At 35.4% G+C, this 18245-nt stretch overlaps 2 protein-coding genes across 6 annotated transcripts; one reads left to right on the top strand and one right to left on the bottom strand.

Annotated features, from left to right (window-relative positions):
• Nucleotides 1-1342: 1342 nt before the first annotated feature.
• Nucleotides 1343-7356, bottom strand: LOC142524058 (beta-galactosidase 16-like). The gene is made up of 19 exons (XM_075627792.1): nucleotides 6961-7356; nucleotides 6667-6762; nucleotides 6401-6513; nucleotides 5923-5992; nucleotides 5655-5747; nucleotides 5257-5400; nucleotides 5070-5164; nucleotides 4848-4956; nucleotides 4692-4776; nucleotides 4462-4583; nucleotides 3960-4124; nucleotides 3636-3817; nucleotides 3381-3469; nucleotides 3170-3279; nucleotides 2936-3040; nucleotides 2747-2851; nucleotides 2491-2636; nucleotides 1969-2127; nucleotides 1343-1692 (listed from the first exon to the last, which is right to left on the bottom strand). Exons 1-18 carry the CDS (start codon nucleotides 7123-7125, stop codon nucleotides 2013-2015), a joined length of 2109 nt encoding a protein of 702 aa, XP_075483907.1. The 5' UTR covers nucleotides 7126-7356; the 3' UTR covers nucleotides 1343-1692; nucleotides 1969-2012.
• A 2635-nt stretch (nucleotides 7357-9991) lies between these two features.
• On the top strand, nucleotides 9992-18183 carry LOC142524055 (protein CELLULOSE SYNTHASE INTERACTIVE 3). 5 transcript variants are annotated; one of them, XR_012814818.1, is made up of 9 exons: nucleotides 9992-10018; nucleotides 10228-10301; nucleotides 10749-10854; nucleotides 10949-14000; nucleotides 14114-16661; nucleotides 16810-17267; nucleotides 17346-17462; nucleotides 17609-17867; nucleotides 18015-18183. XR_012814818.1 is itself a non-coding variant. In XM_075627786.1 (8 exons), the coding sequence occupies exons 3-8, from the start codon at nucleotides 10790-10792 to the stop codon at nucleotides 17768-17770; spliced, it is 6402 nt and encodes a 2133-aa protein (XP_075483901.1). In that variant the 5' UTR covers nucleotides 9992-10018; nucleotides 10228-10301; nucleotides 10749-10789; the 3' UTR covers nucleotides 17771-18183. The 5 variants fall into 5 exon arrangements, 4 of the variants coding, with proteins under 4 accessions (XP_075483901.1, XP_075483904.1, XP_075483902.1 ...); XM_075627786.1 differs by having other exon boundaries at nucleotides 17609-18183; XM_075627789.1 differs by lacking the exons at nucleotides 17609-17867; nucleotides 18015-18183 and having other exon boundaries at nucleotides 16810-17257.
• The last annotated feature ends 62 nt before the right edge of the window (nucleotides 18184-18245 follow it).

Genomic DNA, 18245 nt, shown 5'->3' with positions numbered 1-18245 from the left:
ATACCGTATCGAACTACGGTACCGTATACCGTACCGAAAATATCGATATGGAATTTTTTCATACCGATATCGATACCGAAATTTCGGTATACCGCACATTCGGTATACCGAATTTTCGGTATGAAAAAAGTTCATACCGGTACCGTACCGACACCGAAAATTTTGTCGGTATACCGACATCGACATTTTTTCGGTATACCGAACTTAAATTTAAAAAAAATAATAAAAAATTATTTTCGGTATTTCGGTATATACCGAAATACCGAAAAAAAAATATTTCATACCGATACCGTACCGAAATGTTCGGTATACCGATTTTTTCGGTAAGTTTTGTATTTTTTTCGGTACGGTATTTTCGGTATTTCGGTATTTCGGTATTTTTTCCCACCCCTAGCGCCAGCTCCACCTATGCTGTTTTCTTTTATTTTTTTAAAAAAAAATTAAAAACTCAAATAAAAAAAAGGCTTTTAATTTAAAAACTTAAATCCTCCACCTACCGTCTTCACCAACCAGAACAAAATGAAAGAAACACACCACACGGTCGTGAGCTTCAAGTGAAGATGATTCTGGAGATCTCGTGCAGGCTTTTTCCAGGCACCTCAAATCAGAAGGTAAACCGATGTTGGAAAATTTCTTATTTCCGGTAGAATATGTGTGTGAATGTATTAGAAAACCTCGGGTATAAAAATATGTGCGTGAATGTAAATCGAGATTGTTGGAATAAAAATTGGGTTCGGTATATGTGTGAATGTATGGAGGATTTCGTTTCTAAATTAAAAGCCTTTTTTTATTTGAGTTTTTAATTTTTTTAAAAAAAAATAAAAGAAAACTGCACAGGTGTGCGCCAGCTGTGCTGGCGCCCACGAGAACCCTGCACGATTTAATTTCTAAATTAAAAGCCTTTTTTTTTATTTGAGTTTTTAATTTTTTTAAAAAAAAATAAAAGAAAACTGCACAGGTTTGGCTGGCGCCCACGAAAACCCTGCACCCATAGGTGCAGGGTAATAATACTCTATATATATATATATATATATTAAATTTTAAACAATTTTGAAATCGAGTTTTTCGATATCGAGTTCAAGTAACTCGATATATTATCGAGTTGAGCTCGAGCTTGAAAATTAATATTTAAGTCGAGTCGAATTGATTTTTTTTTTTGAGTCGATTGCACCCCTAGTTATCAGTCAAGTGCATTTCCTCACAATTTCTTGGTTAATAGTGGGTGATTTTATTATGTTCGAGGCCAAAAGCGTTGAGTCTGATATAGCTCTATGGGTATATTTTAAATTTTAATTGAAAAAATGGATTAATAAATTATAATTATATTTGTCAATACTGTAGTTGATGGACAAAGAAGTGAAGATGGGGGAAAATGGCAGTACCACAAGGAGAGATTTGGACTTATATAACTCTTCAATGAAGTTGAAATGGTTCAACAAATCCTTCCCTTTTTTTGTTAGAATATACTTTGATCATCGAAGATATTATTAATAATTAAATTCATACGCATTTGAAAAGGAAACACTCGAGCTTAAATAACGAGGATGTGAAGGAGGATATAACAGTATAAGAACGATTGTGTTGCTAAATGTTAACAGTGCATATCTCATGAAATTTAGAACAACTCTGAAAACTCGTTGTCTGTGGCCGAAACCAGCAAGTCTACAGATACATGCATCTCCCAGTGCAAGCCTGAGAAAGATTAATCAGATAAATTTTATATAAAGTTCACAATATATATATACACACACACAAAATTTTGATATATTATCCACTCATATTTCTACTATCATGTCCATGAATGTGATGACACTAACTTATTGGATGTACAATTTGTATATATTTCATCACGTCTAATATATGAGTGTCACGTCACTAAACATGAAAGTGGACAACATATTAAAACTTTATATATATACTCACACACACATATATATATGGCTCAAATCTCGGAAAACATAACGTTACCTTCTCCCCAATCGGTTTAATGTCATACGATGCTTGCCATCATCTTAATTAGCTATCGATACTGTCTCTATTGATACTTCAAGTGGATTACCAGTTTCTTCTTCGAACAACACTATTTGGTTATTCGTAGGTTTGAGGAAGGATCTTGGTATATGATACCTGAAATCACGAGTTAAAAACACAAAGAAATGCAAATATTTTCTGATATTAAAATTGAAGGATATGTATTTTGGGTTCAGTATATTTGTTTTTTTTTTATCATCTAAATATTTATCAAATTTCAGTTTTAATCTTGTATTTTTCGATTTTTGGTAATTTTAATCTTTTTTATCGAAAGTTTCGTTGTTGAACTACATATGTCAATGACACATCATTGCTATATTAATGTCAAATCAACGTCGCGTCGAAAAAAAAAAGACTAAAATGAACAAAAAATAATAATAATAATAATAAAAAAGATAGTGGACCGAGTGAAATTGGATCACATATAAACCAACATCTCATTAACACATGTTGGCGTACCGTATCTGTGAAGGCGAGCCATCTGGTGTGCGAAAGGATATCCAGTACCTACCGATACTTTGGCCGTTCACCCATGTTTCACCTTTCCCCATTGAACCAAGATTTACCACCACTGGATCATTACCCTTGGGTGCGTCGAATTTGGACTAAAAAAAAAAAATCAAGAAACCGTTTTTTTATCAAGAAAAAAGAGACCATTTTTTAGTACTTCGTTAAAGTTACAAAAACTTTACACGATCGAGTAAATCGATCTTACCTTATACCAAGTAAGTGGCTGAGGCGATGGATTGAAATCGAACCATTTTGCGCTGCTTGCATCTTCCCCCAAGTAAAACTGCGACCTTTCTCCAACTAATCCGATCTATTTAAATGTTATTGAATGAAACTGAATTTCAGCCTCTTTTACAGCAAAAACTTCTGCGTAATATGGATGAAAATAATTTACCTGATATCCCCATTTATAGTTGGTTATATTCTGCACTTTTTCATTTATTTGAATGCTCACATTTTGCAATCCAGCTGCTCGACGCTCCATATACGCCCCCGAATCCTATCGCGTTACAAGTTAATATATATATATATATATATATATATATAATTACAAATACTTTGCCCGAGAGAAATAATATACTTCATAATACTATCAGAAAAAGATAGATGTAAGAGATTAGATTAGTACCGGTAGCCCAACCATATTGCTGAGCAATGAGATGTTGCTCTTTCCACTGGTTAAAGGGACACTGATACGTAATGTAAAACTTGGATTTCTAAAAAACCCATGTTTAGAACCTAAAAAATATATACATTTTTACACATATAATTTTTCTAAACATATAAATTATTACATCAGCATGACTGCATGAGTACAAGTACTAAAAACGGTATCTTACCCACAAATTTTCCATTGACGAATGCTCGCAGAACATGTCCACGGGATGTAACGCTAAGCATGGACGTCGTGTTCCTGGACACCGAATAACTGAGGCAGCAAGGATACATGTTACGAAAACAGTCAAAGTGCAGGGGTTACTGAAAAAACCAAAGCTAACTTTGACCCTAACTAATAGTACGAAAAAGATCATCAAATGTATTCCATGCACAATATCACAATTCTGGCCCTGGCTCGGAAAAGTAAACAACTTTACCTGGCTGTGTACCATAGATAATCAGATGCATCTCGTGTCGTCTCCATTTGCTCAAACAATGTATTGGACCTTATCGCAGTTCCATCATATACGGGAATGACTTCTTTGGATTCTTGCCATTTCTTTGCTGAGTCTAACTTCACTGCTGGTTGCGTCAATCTTGTGCTAGACGCGGTGCTTACCTGTGACATAAGATCGTGGGTTCACACGAGCCGAGTCAAGTTTGAGTGATAAAAAAAAAAACAAGAGCCCAATTCGAGCTGCTAACGAGCTATAATATTTAGAAGATTAGATGCGGAGTAACCTGCAGGTTTTGGTGCATACCTTCGCTGTATTAAATGCTACGGTTTTGCAATCTGGTAAGATGCTGATTGATTTAGGAGGCAACTTGTATGATACATTTAGGAACTGGACCTTTGCTTCTTTCGAAGCATCTTTGTTTACAAGAAATGCTGCACATTCTCCTGAATCTTGATGGTAGACATAAGCCTGTATTTAAATGAAACAGACAGCTAATAAAAATGAATTCCACATACATAATTAAATAAAACCTATTTATAATTTTTTTAAAAAAAGTTTAAATTTTACCATCTAAAATTTAACAATTTTAAATCGTCAAAGCCTTTATGTTAAAACTGTTAGAATTTTCTATAATAATTTAATGACCTAATGATAAACTCTGTGTTTTTATTTTTAATTGAAATCATATATGAAAAATTAACAATGTAAAATCCCTTTAATTATCACTTAATTCATAGTTAAAATCCCCTCTAATTGTTAAATTTATAGCTAAAACAAGAATAAAAGAAGAACTTTATATCCTTACTTCTTGTAGCTCACCACCTAAAGTGAAATTAGATTGTAATCCATAAAGCAAATTGTGTGAGCACATCTTCAAGGCAGCATGTAACTCTTTCAGATGACCCCATTTTGGCTGCCTAGTGAGACCTAAAAATGATGTTTGTTTAACATTTTCTCATCATTTTTTTTCTTACATTGTCATAAGCTGAAAATTTAATGACTATATGTGTGTGTGTGTATATTTGTGTAGCATACCATACTCGTCCAATGGAGCTTGATCATAGTATCTGGTTATAATGAATGCAGCAGCCGTCCTCCCGAAGTTCGTCCCCCCGTGATACTAAAAAATACCCATAAGTAACACATACAAGTGTATAAATATGATTTTAATTGTTATGTGTTTATATATACCATGTAATAGTTTATGAAGCTCCCATTCTTTTTTATTATGAACAGGGTGGTATGATATGCGATGTCCTCTGCTGATCTTATTTTCGTAATGTTCCCGTATACGTCGTAGCTTTTCGATCACATGCAAAAATAACAAGAAAAAATACGATGAACAAGTCAAGTTGCATCAAGGTCGATCATAGGAGGAGCAAATGAAGTTATATTTTTTCATTAAAATCTTACAAATGTGTCCAGTTTTCTGTCCAAATAGCTGGCTTGTTTGGTGAATTAGGTCCTACAAACGTTTCCCCGCATTTCATCCCATTGCACGCATTAATCTGCAGATTTTATATATATTTATGTGGCCAATTGAGCCAATCTAGCACCAATTTGAAATTGAAAGAGGGGTAAAAAGGTATCGGGCTTTTACCACTGGATCAGGAGCATCATCTTGTTTGCACATAACCCATGGCACACCAGTTTTGAGGCCCACAGCCATTGAGGCGGCCCATAGAACATACGGAGGCCCATGTTCATGAAAAGCTTTCTCAACATTTTGGTACTCATTCTCGATCTGCATATTTATTTATTAATATTATTATTATTATAATTTTTCCTCATTGATGATATTTGAAGTATAAAGTAATATTTTTAAATTTTAGTTATTTACTAATTTTGAATTAAATATATAAATCTATTTTTAAAAAAATCAGACCTCTCCAATAGATTGTATTAAATTAAATCTCCACTGGAAAATACATATTAATTTATGTTATAAATATATTAAAAATAAAGAAATGAATGGGCGATGAAGGAAAAAAGTTTCACCTGAGATAATATAATTGGACCTCCTTGTGAAGCAAATAATTTTTCGGACTTTAATAAGTTCACTATTTTTGTTGTGAAGCTTTCCATGTGATGCTGCAATGGACAGTAGGACGAGAATTACGAAGCATAAGAATTTATTTTATATAAATAAATTATTAAAAATGGGAAAATCAGAATGAAAAATTAATTTTAAAAAATATGATGAATTATATTAAAATTTTAACCCGATCACTTCTTGAATTCGCCCAAAAGAGGTAAAATGAAGTACCTCGAAGGCTTCGTTATGGGATCTGTATACAATTTGAGGGACCTCGTCATGCAGCCAAAATGGCAGGCCTCTGCAAAAAAACGCAAAATGCCATTGTTCCCTTTAGAGTTAAGTGTTAGGGTTGAGAGTCTGAGACCAGTGTTCTGAAAATTGGTAAACGAAAGACGGACAACCACCGACCGTTTGTCGACTAGACGTTTAGACATGAATATCTGATTTTTCTTGTTTCACTTGTATTTATACAATAATTCAAAATAAATAGTATACTTTTTTCCTTCAGTACAATACAAACTGATTGCAAAACATTTAAAAAAAAAAATTCTATATATTACATCAGACGATCCTCCTTTCAGAACACTGGGTTTCATATGCATTGAATCAAGCTCTATCATAAAATAAAAAATAATAATAAAAGATTTTATATAGTTTAAATCGTTCTATCATCCTAATTTTATTATTTTTTTAAGAAAATAGTTACCCATAAGACCATTCACTCTCTATGAAGGGTCCAATCCGAAGGCAAACATAGAGACCTTGAGCATGTACTTCCTTTATAAATCTCACTATATCGCGTCTTCCACTGAAATCATACTGAAAATCCCACATAAAAACTAATCAAGATTGAGTAAATTGATTTTTTGATAAATTATTTAGTAACTTTGTAATAAATACTTGTTATATTCACACATGGTAAAATACGAAGTCGCAAAATAAATTTAATTATATAAAATATAATTTTGTCACCTCTCGTCGTCGGGGCTCGTGGAGGTTCCAAAAAACGTAAGTATCAATTACATCGAGTCCTCCTTCTTTGGCCTTAGAAATTAGAGTTGGCCACATCTGTACAACCAAATTATATTATATTTCTCTAGGTAAGATTTAAGATTATAATTTAAATTTAATGCGCAAAATGTCTATATTTTTCACTTGAGAGAAAAAATATCACACATAGTATATTTTGTTGTGATATTTCCAAAGACACCATCAGCAAGAAAACACAAACGAAAGATTAACGTGCAGAGGGGAAAAAAAACATACATCAGGAGTACTTCTTGGATAATGAATTGAGCCTGAAAACAAAAGCTTCCTCTCCCCATCAATAATCAAAGACCTCCCATCATATGTAACTTCACCGCCACTCCCGTCGCGGATCACCGCTGCTATCGTCGCGAACAACCCGAACCACCACAATCTCCGACCCATTTTGACTTTTTTTTTTTTGGGCAAAAAACACCCCACCTCTGAAATTATGTTCAGACAGCAAGATTTATATATACATATACACTTTCCTCTTTACTTAATCATCAATAACTCATATCTGGATTCTGGAAATTTAATTAAATACAATGGATTTTATTTTTGTAAAAAAGGAGATTTATATAATTCCTTTTTCATGCAATCACCGAATCAAAACTTTCTCGATAAGCAGATTACACAGCGCGTGTGTGTTTTTGTGTGTAAATAAATAAAGAATAATAATAAAAACTTGGAAGCAAAGAAGTTGATATAACTTTAACGACAAGAGAAAATTGTCATCAAGAAAATTTGCACTGAAAATTTTGTTAGAGCAATTAATTGATGCGTCGACGTTTGTTTAATGGTGACGAAATTGTTTTCATTTACATTCAGAGGCGTCATTTTTATGTAATTATGTCACAGATGATGAGCTACACAACAAATCTTGCCAGCTTAAAATTATTAATTTCAAACAAGAAAACGTTGTATACCTGCATGATTGACTTACCGTGTAAATTAATTCACACTATTTTTGTGCATAAAAATATAATTTAGTGTTCTAAAAAAATTATTAAGTATAAATTTTTTAAAATTAATTATAGGCTATTTAAGGATCTTATTTTTTTTTATTTATTTTTTCCCATTTTTATTGAATGGTATTTTTACAATATATATTGGTGTATCTGGGTTACTAATAAAATAGGTTAGTCTATGCATGCTAGATTGTTTCTCTTCATATTCTAATATCATTAGATCATGTGAGTCACTCACGTTTTTATGAAAGTTGACATATATGTTGATGATCCAATGACTAACATTTGACTACATCATAAGGCAGAAATACTTCAAGTGTATCATATAATAATCATAATTAAATGGTTGATGGTTTAACTTCCAAGGTCTTGGTTAATGTAATAGTATCATAATTCATAATATTATAGAAATTAAAATATATTTAATGGAAATTATGAAACAATTAAGCAAGATGCTGGCAACTAAATTGGTTTTGTGATTTTGTTTATTTTATAGGATGCCTTACAATTTGCTGAATTTGTTTGTTATACAAGTGCATGACTAATAAATGCATGCTTTGCTGTACAAAAATAATTTAGACCGAAAATAAGTTTCGATGATAAATAGCAAAAGACGTCAGTGAATTTGTAACGAAGTTCGATCATCTATGTGAAGTCAATGCATAATCGTTTTAAAATTCAACTTCTAGACCTTAAGATGAGCAGTATCCCAACATTAAATTCTAGAACGTTCAACCATGCATGTGGGTTGATTCGATATTGGCTGATGAGTAATGCCCTAACCCATTGAAATCGTGATATGTACGTCCAGTTAATTAGTTTAAGTTTAATTATTTTTTCCCTTGATTTTTATTTTCCCCCAACTTCAACCAGCCTAATAGTTCACCCTTAGTTAATTTTCAAATCTCAAAACTGAGACCCAGCCACGGCATCATTACATCTAATGCAGTTGCTCATTTGCTGATTCAATATCATCGTAAAGTGCAATTGTAGTTCTGTAAGTCCATGTTTTGGATTTTATTCTTGTAATTTGTTTCTGTTTGGTTTGCTTCCAATTTTTATTTTTATTTTTTTTTGTCATTTTTTACTCAAAACTACTAAATCCACAACCGAGTTTTGAGAAATCGTCGCAATATGTTTACAACGGTGACTTTAGCGACGGGGTTAATTTTCGTCGCTAAAACCGTCGCTAAGCATATTTTTTTTGAAATGACATGACTCATGTGACGAGAACAAAATCTATATTATACATATTAAAATATATCTAAATAAAAATAAAAGGAAACATTAAGTTTTTTCCTCTCATTTGAAATATTGAGTGTCATTTTGACTAATTTTTTCTTTTTTTTAGGTTTATTTTAATGTGTATAATATATGTTTATTTTCGCTGCGAGAGTTGTGTCAGAGATCATTCGTGTCAAATAATAAATATTCGATTATTTATTGACTTATAACGAAAATCAAACATAATCAAGTTACATGACTAAAACCTAAGATATATTAATTTAATATGTCAATTTACAAAACTAAAATGGTAATTTTTCAAAATAAAAAAAAAAACACCAAATAGTAGTGATTATTTCCTTTTTATGCGTGCACCAAATAAACAAATTCAACAAAATCTACACTAATTATTTCCAGTACCCAGTGCATGTTCGATTCTTCTTGTTGTTTCCTTCATCCTTTTGGGTTTTTTTTTTTAATCAAATTTGAAACAAGGTCTATTCTTTCTATATCAAACGAAAAAGTTTAGTATAGGTGTTTCCCAGTAAAATTATTCATTACTCTACAATATTAATTTTCAGAATAAAAGTATAAATATTACTTAGTTATCATTTTTTTCCTTAATTACTCAAAAAAGATATCCATTAATTTTTTAAAAATTATAAACTATTTTTAAAATTTATACTAGCATTTACCGAAAGTGATTTTTTTCCCCAAAAAAAACATTTTTTAAAAAAAACACACTTTTACGATAAAAGAAAATAATTCACCTTTTAATGTGGATCTGTAAGGGTTCTTCATGGAAATGATTTTAGAACATACAAATAAAGTATTTAAAAACTATGAAACAAATTCTTTTAATTATAAAATATGAAAATAAATATTAAGCAAAAAAGAACTCTTTTTCTAACATTTTTTTTAAGTCATCAGCAATATTATTATTAATATTAACAACCAAAATATTTGATAAATCAGGCGAAATATTAATGCAAATAATTATGAATATAATTAATATTGAATAAATATAATCTGCTTCATTAATACATGAACACGACGGGGACAAATAAATGCTGGGGAAAAAGATACAAGGATATCGTTTCGAGGTTAGTTTTTCCACTCTTTTTCGCAATTTGTCCGATCAGATTCCTCATATACTTAATTCCCGTTTCCACATATATTCATTTACCGATATCTGCATGAAAATGCTTGTGCATGCGCAAATTTACGTGCATGAACAAATAAATACGAGGAAATAATGATCTGGGCTTGGATCGACATTCTTTTTATCAACACTATTCTTATTATTATGCAGGTTGATTTGAGCACCATTGTTGTATATGAAATTGCTTGGTAATTTTGTCTGCATTTTTCAAATTTCCGGCTCAGGTAAATTTAACTTACGACTTTCGTTTTTATTTTGATGTTTTCGATTTGGTATTTTTCTGTATTTTGGTTAATCTTGTGATTTTATGAATTCCCCTGGATTTTAAATTTATTTAATGCAACGGAACCGTTCGAGTTCTACGTTTTAGTATTATTTTTGTACACTGGGCTGGATGACAACAAAAAACTATAGCTTGTCCAGTAATTTGGATGAGCAATTTAACTTCGGGAGAGGAGAAAGTAGGATTGGATCTTGTGAGCACGAAAGATACACTAAATTTCGAGTCGATTAATAGTTAATTTTTTTTATAGACGAGTGGATGTTTTTTTTTTGTGAATTTGTGCAGGAATACACGAATCGAATGGGAAGTGAATGAAGGTTTCGTTTTTTGGCATTTAATTAGGTGCTGGAGTCTAGTGGAGTGATTTTTAACTACTTGTGAACTGCAGGAGGCTGAGAATTTTGGTTGAAACGAGGATCCCACGTGCCAATGTCAAGTTCATCTCCTGTGAAACGAACATTTCGAAAAGCTTTATCTTTGTCTCGAAAAAATAAGTAAGATCGTCAGCTAGTGTCTCCAAAAATGATGCATTCCATGCTAACGAACTAAGGTCTAGTACTAACATTGTTGAAAATTTTATATCTCCAGGGTGCCAAACGGAACTACAGAAGCGGATGATCCAGATATCTCGAGGGTTGCTCAACTGGTCGACCAGCTGCACGCCAACGTGACTTCTGCACATGAAAAAGAACTTACCACGGCTCGTTTGCTAGGTATTGCAAAAACAAGAAAAGAAGCTCGAGCTTTTATCATTTCACATGACCAAGCAATGCCGTTGTTTGTGTCCATTCTTCGAAATGGAACTCTGCCAGCAAAAATAAATGTTGCTGCAACTTTAAGCATTCTGTGTAGAACTAAGGATTTTCGAGTAAAAGTGCTTCTAGGTGGATGCATACCACCTCTACTCTCACTTTTGAAATCAAATGCAACTGAGGCTCGAAAGGCAGCTGCTGAAGCCATATATGCCGTGTCATCCAGTGGAATTTCAGACGATCAAGTAGGCATGAAAATATTTGTCACCGAAGGTGTGGTTCAAACTTTATGGGATCAGCTCAATGCTAAAAATAATGATAAAAATGTAGAAGGATTTGTCACTGGGGCGTTGAGAAATCTGTGTGGCGATAAAGAAGGATATTGGCAGGCAATTCTTGATGTCGGTGGAGTGGATATTATTGTGGGACTCCTCTCTTCGGAAAATTCCACTTCACAATCCAATGCTGCTTCTCTCTTAGCACACATGATGCTAGATTTTCCAGATAGTGTCATGAAAATAGTTGATTCAGGTGCGGTCAAATCCTTGCTCGGGCTCTTAAGTGATAAGAAGGATGTCTTTGTGCGAGCCAGTGCTGCCGAGGCATTAGAAGCTCTTTCTATAACATCAAAAAAAGGCAAGGAATCTATTGTTGATGCGCAGGGCATGTCATTGCTTATTGGAGTTGTGGTTGCTCCTTCCAAAGAAGGGATTCAAGGAGAGGTAGCAGAGGCTCTTCAACGGCATTCAATGCAAACTTTAGCAAATATATGTGGTGGGATGTTTAAATTAATTATTCATCTTGGAGAGCTTTCTCAGTCCCCAAGGTTAGCTGCTCCAGTTGCTGATATAATTGGAGCTCTTGCTCATTGTCTGATGGTTTTCAAGCAGAATGGTGATGTAGAACCATTCGAATCAACAAAGATTGAGAGCATATTAATTATGCTTTTGAAACCGAGAGATAATAAGCAAGTTCAGGAGCGCCTTCTAGAGGCCATGGCCGGCCTATATGGTAATGCATATCTATCAGTTTCCATTAGTCAATCAGAAGCTAAAAAGGTGCTTGTTGGGCTCATAACCATGGTGTCTGGTGATGCTCAGGAGTGTTTGATTTTTTCATTAATACGGTTATGTACTGAGGGGGTAAGTGTATGGGAAGCATTAGGAAAGAGAGAAGGGATTCAGTTGCTTATCTCATCATTCGGGTTATCCAATGAAAAACACCAAGAATACGCAGTTAAGATGCTTTCAATCTTGACCAAACAAGTCGATGACAGCAAGTGGGCACTAACTTCGGCTGGTGGAGTTCCTCCACTTGTCCTATTACTAGAAGTTGGATCTGAGAAGGCAAGATATGATGCAGCACATATTTTGTGGAATTTGTGCCATTACAGTGAAGACATTAGAGGAATTCTTGAAAGTGCAGGAGCCGTTCCGGCATTTATATGGCTCCTTAAAAATGGTGGACCAGAAGAACAAGAAGTTTCTTCTAACACTCTAATAAAGCTTATCAAGAATGGAAATCCATCTTCCGTCAATCAATTGCTTGCTTTGCTCTTGGGGGACTCTCCAAGTTCCAAGACACACGTCATCAAAGTTTTGGGTCATGTTCTTTCCGTGGCATCATTAAGTGATCTTGTGAACCCAGGTGCCCCTGCTTATAAAGGTCTGAAGGCACTTGTCCAGCTTTTCAATTCATCAAACGAGAGGACTCGAGAGCATGCTGCATTGGTGTTGGCTGATTTATTCATCAATCGGCAAGATTTATGTGATGGTCTCAAGACAGACGAAGCTGTGAATCCTTGTATGAAAATATTAACCAGCAACACTCAAGGCATTGCAACTAAGTTCCCTCAGGCACTGAATTATGTCTCCCACCCAATCAAGTTTAAGAAAATGAGTAAGACATCTTACATCTCAGAAGGTGACATCAAGCCTTTGATCAGAAAAGCCAAAACATTACAAATAGATTCTGCAGAAAGGGCAATGGCTGCATTGTCTTATGAATTGTCGGATCCCCAAGTAGCTGCAGAAGCATTGGCAGAAGATATTGTTTCTGCGATAACACGAGTTTTGGGAGAAGGGTCATTGGAAGGTAAGCAAAGCGCCTCTCGTGCTCTTCATCAATTACTGAAGCATTTTCCGGTAGGCGATGTGCTGACTGGTAGCTCTCAGTGTCGATTTATTGTTCTTGAGGTGATTGATTCCTTGAATGCCACGGATGTTGATAGCACCGAGTTTCTTGATACTTTAGAAGTTGTTTCACTATTGTCACGGACAAAACTTGGCCACTCCTCCTATTCACCATGGTCTGGACTCGCTGAAGTTTCGTCAAGTTTAGACCCTCTGTTGCACTGCCTATGCGAGGGACCTACCTCAGTACAAGATAAAGCTATTGAAATTTTGTCTAGACTTTCTACGGATCAACCCGCTGCTTTAGGCGACGTCTTGGTCTCAAATTCAAAGTCGATTGGTAATTTGGCTAATAGAATAATGAATTCCAGAAGCCAAGAAGTGAGAGTTGGGGGAACAACGTTGCTAATTTGTGCTGCCAAGGAACATAAAATCCAATCAATACATGCACTTGAGGCATCTGGGTACTTGAAACCTCTTATTTACACGTTAGTGGATATGATGAAGCAGAACTCTAGTTGCTCTTCTGTTGAAATTGAAGTTAGGACCCCTAGAGCTTATAGAGATAGATCAGATTTTCGGGTTGGAGATGATTTCGATGTGCCTGATCCTGCAACGGTCTTGGGAGGTACTGTTGCCTTGTGGTTGCTATCAATAATTTCTTCATTTCATTCAAAGAGTAAAATCACAATGATGGAAGCCGGAGCACTGGAAATTCTTTCTGACAAGTTTGCAAGACATGCTAATCGTGATCAGGTAGTGTTCAGAACCAGTTCATCTCCATTCCACATTACATATCTTTGTTATTCTTCTATTTTTCTCTTTATCTTCTTCTAAATTTTCTTTCTAAAATGATACACTTTTCTCAGGCAGTTTTCGAAGATACGGAGGGTATATGGATCAGTGCCCTTCTAGCGGCTATATTGTTTCAGGATACTGATGCTGTCTCCTCTTCTACGGCCATGAGTTTTATACAATCACTATCAGTCCTCTTCAATTCAGATGAAATGATTGATAGATTCTTTGCTGCTCAGGCATTTGCTAGCCTTGTTGGCCATGAAAATAAGGAAATAAATCTAGCAATAGCAAATTCAGGTACAGTTTCTGGCTTGATGTCCCTGATAGGACATATTGAATCAGATATGCCGAATGTGATGGCCTTGTCTGAAGAATTTTCCTTGGTAAAAAATCCCGACCAGATAGTTCTTGAAAGCTTATTCCAAATCGATGAAATTAGAGTAGGTCCTGTTTCTCAAAATACTATTCCTCTACTTGTTGATTTATTGAGACCCATTCCAAATAGGCCAGGAGCCCCATCCTTCTCGGTTCGCCTTTTGACTAAAATTGCACATGGAAATGATACCAATAAATTATTCATTGCTGAAGCTGGGGCACTGGATGCTCTGACCAAGTATCTATCTTTGAGCCCTCAAGACTTAACCGAGGCAACGGTATCCGAATTACTAAGAATAATATTCAGTAATCCCGATCTTGTTCAATATGAATCGGCTCTCAGTTGCATGAATCAACTTGTAGCTGTTCTTCATCTGGGATCAAAAAGTGCAAGATTGAGTGCCGCTAGAGCCATAAACGAACTCTTTGACTCGAAAAAAATAAGAGATTCTGAAGCATCAATCCAGGCCATTCAGCCTTTGGCAGACATGCTGGATACGCCTTTCGAGTACGAACAACAGACTGCTTTAAGTGCTTTAATTAAGTTGACTTCAGATAATTATGCAAAGGCAGCTATGCTGGCTGAAGTTGAAGGCAATAATCTTCTTGTCTGCCTCCATAAAATCATCTCATCTGTTGCCAATTTGAAACTAAAAAGTGATGCTGCAAAATTGTGCTGTATTCTTTTCGGGAATTCAAGAATTCGAGAATTGCCAATCACCTCAGAATGCATAGAACCTCTCATATTGTTGATGCAGTCTGATGAAGAAACAGCTGTGGAATCTAGTGTGCGGGCTTTGGGGAGATTGTTGGAAGATGAAAACCAGGTGGATATTACATCTTCTCATGATCTTGTTGGGAAGCTCGTTTATCTGGTTTCCGGACCAAATCATCTGCTTATTGAAGCAAGCATATCCACACTTATTAAACTGGGGAAAGATAGAACTCCAAGGAAATTGGAAATGGTAAACCTTGGAATTATAGATAACTGTCTCAAGTTACTCCCGACTGCTCCAAACTCATTGTGTACCACTATTGCAGAGCTCTTCCGAATCTTGACAAACAGTAGTGCTATTTCAAAAAGCCTAGCTGCTGCAAGAAGTGTAGAGCCTTTCTTTATGCTACTGTTCAAGACGGATTTTGACCTTCAGGGACAGCACAGTGCCCTACAGGTTCTTGTCAACATTTTGGAGAAGCCACAAAGTCTTTCAAGGTGTAAACTTACTCCTAACCAAGTCATTGAACCTTTAATTTCGGTTCTTGAATCCCCATCACAGGCGATCCAGCAGCTGGGTGCCGAGTTATTGTCTCACCTTCTTGATCAAGAACATTTTCCGCAAGATATGCTTACAAAAAATGCAATTCTTCCTCTTGTTCATCTTGTGGGGATCGGGATTCTGAATTTACAGCAAACTGCAATAAAGGCATTGGAAAATATCTCCTTGAGTTGGCCAAAGGAAGTTTCTGATGCTGGTGGTATATTTGAGCTCTCCAAGGTTATTGTTCAGGAAGACCCTTTACCTTCTGATGATTTGTTGGAATCTGCTGCATTAGTACTCTCAAATCTTCTGCGTTTTGATGCTGACTACTACTTCAGAGTTCCGGTAGGGGTACTTGTAAAGATGTTATATTCAGGTCTTGAGAGCACAGTTGTGGTCGCCATAAATTCACTGATTGTTCAAGAAAAGGCCGATTCTTCAAGTGCTGAACTGATGGCTGAGGCTGGTGCAATAGATGCTTTGCTAGATCTAGTAAGGTCTCACCACTGTGAAGAAGTATCGGGTACTCTACTAGAAGAACTATTTAATAATACTCGGGTAAGGGAAATGAAGGCTTGTAAATATGCAATTGCCCCTCTCGCCCAGTATTTGCTCGACCCACAAACCAGATCTGAAAATGGCCGACTTCTTGCCGCTCTTGCTCTTGGTAACCTCTCCCAACACGAAGGTCTGGCTAGGGCTAGTGATTCTGCCTCTGCTTGCCGAGCTCTGGTGTTACTCCTCCAAGATCAGCCCACGAAAGATATGCAAATCGTGGCAGTTTGTGCATTGCAGAACTTTGTCATGCACAGCAGAACAAATAGGAGAACCGTCGCTGAAGCAGGTGGTGTATTGAGGATTCAAGAACTGCTGCTGTCCTCGGATTCAGAAGTTGTAGATCAGACAGCACTGCTTGTTAGATACTTATTTTCGAATCATACCCTTCAAGAATACGCATCAAATGAACTAATCAAATCTTTGACTGGTAACTCACCGTTCATATTCCTATGTCATTTCTTCATGTGTTTCCAAGGTCCTACTTAACTTTTGCTTTTCAGTAGATAGGATAAATCTATCTTCAAATTATCAAATCTTTGAACTCAGCTTCTAATCAAATCGTTTTCAACGTGCAGCTGTTTTAGAGAAAGAAGAGTCATCTAGATCCAGCGTAAAAGAAGAAGAAATTTTGAAGACAATACATGTTATCCTTTCCAATTTTCACAAGCTCCATGTTTCTGAAGCAACGACACTATATATACCCCATTTATTAACTGCACTAAAGTCTGGTACTGAGGCTGCTCAAGATTCTGCATTGACAACCTTGTGCTTGCTGAAACATACGTGGTCGACCATACCAATAGACATGTCAAAATCTCAAGCTATGGTTGCAGCCGAAGCCATTCCTTTCCTACAAATCCATATGAAAACTTGCCCACCGAATTTTCTTGATAGAATTGAAAGCTTACTCCACTCTTTACCAGGTTGTTTGACCGTTGCAATAAAGCGTGCAGACAATTTGAAGCAAGTGACAGGAGGCACTAATGCGTTTTGTCAACTAAGCATAGGACATTGCCCTGCTAGGTACACTAAGGTATCATCAAATGATCATTTATTTAGTGAAACATAAAAATAAATCAATCTTGAACATGTGTGTTGTGCAAATTATTAGGTTGTGAGCCACAACACGTCTCCAGAATGGGAAGAAAAGTTCACATGGGCTTTTGATGTACCACCTAAGGGCCAAAAGTTAAATATTGTTTGCAGAAGCAGGAATACTTTTGGAAAGGTAAACTGCTTTTCTATTTAACTCTAAACATGGTACAACAAAAGAGGGGTGGACAGAGGATATTGTTTGATCACATATCCTGAGCAAAAGGGTCTTTTTGGTTTGCTTAACCGTGCCGTTTACATAGTTTTTATGTCTTATTTCAGACCACTCTTGGTAAAGTTACAATCCCAATAGACAAAGTGGTGAATGAAGGATCTTACAGTGATCTTCTCAACCTTGGCCAAGATACCAACAAAGATGGCTCATCCCGGACCCTTGAACTAGAGATGGCGTGGTCTAATAGCACGTTGAATGAAAACGTGTGAAACAAGTGCAAGATCACAATTAGTAATTTTGGCATCAATCAAAGAAAATATGTCTCCATCGAGATGTGAACATCTGATAGAAAGATCCAGTTCTTAGGTAATGGGGCTGAATGTAAATTGCAGTGAAAATTGACAGCAATTATATATATATATATTTTTTTTATTTTTTTTTATCATAGATGGTGGAAACATAGAAGGGAAGGTGGTTTCCGCACGCTGAACGGCTAGTCTTTTTTTTTTTCAGGGACTGGTGCAGTAAAGTCCAGAGGTAGAAACATTCTTAGGTAAATCCTCCTCTGTTTTTTAGGAAACTGGAAAGGAAAATGCAATTCTTGTTCTGTATCTTGTAACAAACCATTGTGAAGCGGAATTACATTTTTTGAAGGAAAAAAACGAAAATAAAGCAAAAATACGGTTCATTTTGGGATGTCTGAAAATGGTTCCGGAAAGCACATGGAAAAACAGCCCTCGCTTT

The sequence above is a fragment of the Primulina tabacum genome, chromosome 14 (assembly GCF_025594145.1).
Source record: "Primulina tabacum isolate GXHZ01 chromosome 14, ASM2559414v2, whole genome shotgun sequence".
Taxonomy (NCBI): domain Eukaryota; kingdom Viridiplantae; phylum Streptophyta; class Magnoliopsida; order Lamiales; family Gesneriaceae; genus Primulina; species Primulina tabacum.
Note: the sequence above shows the minus strand (reverse complement) of the source record. Positions and strands in the feature narration are given on the sequence as shown.

Bases quoted from the DNA above. Each gene is read 5' to 3' on its own strand.
- LOC142524058 (XM_075627792.1), bottom strand. From the start codon at position 7,125: ATGGGTCGGAGATTGTGGTGGTTCGGGTTGTTCGCGACGATAGCAGCG. The intron at 5,401-5,654 runs GTGAAACTTTTT...ATAAATATGCAG, and splicing joins GTCCAATTATATTATCTCAG to ATCGAGAATGAGTACCAAAA. The intron at 3,280-3,380 runs GTAAGATACCGT...TATATTTTTTAG, and splicing joins CGTCAATGGAAAATTTGTGG to GTTCTAAACATGGGTTTTTT.
- LOC142524055 (XM_075627786.1), top strand. From the start codon at position 10,790: ATGTCAAGTTCATCTCCTGTGAAACGAACATTTCGAAAAGCTTTATCT. The intron at 16,662-16,809 runs GTAACTCACCGT...TTCAACGTGCAG, and splicing joins ACTAATCAAATCTTTGACTG to CTGTTTTAGAGAAAGAAGAG. The intron at 17,463-17,608 runs GTAAACTGCTTT...GTCTTATTTCAG, and splicing joins GCAGGAATACTTTTGGAAAG to ACCACTCTTGGTAAAGTTAC.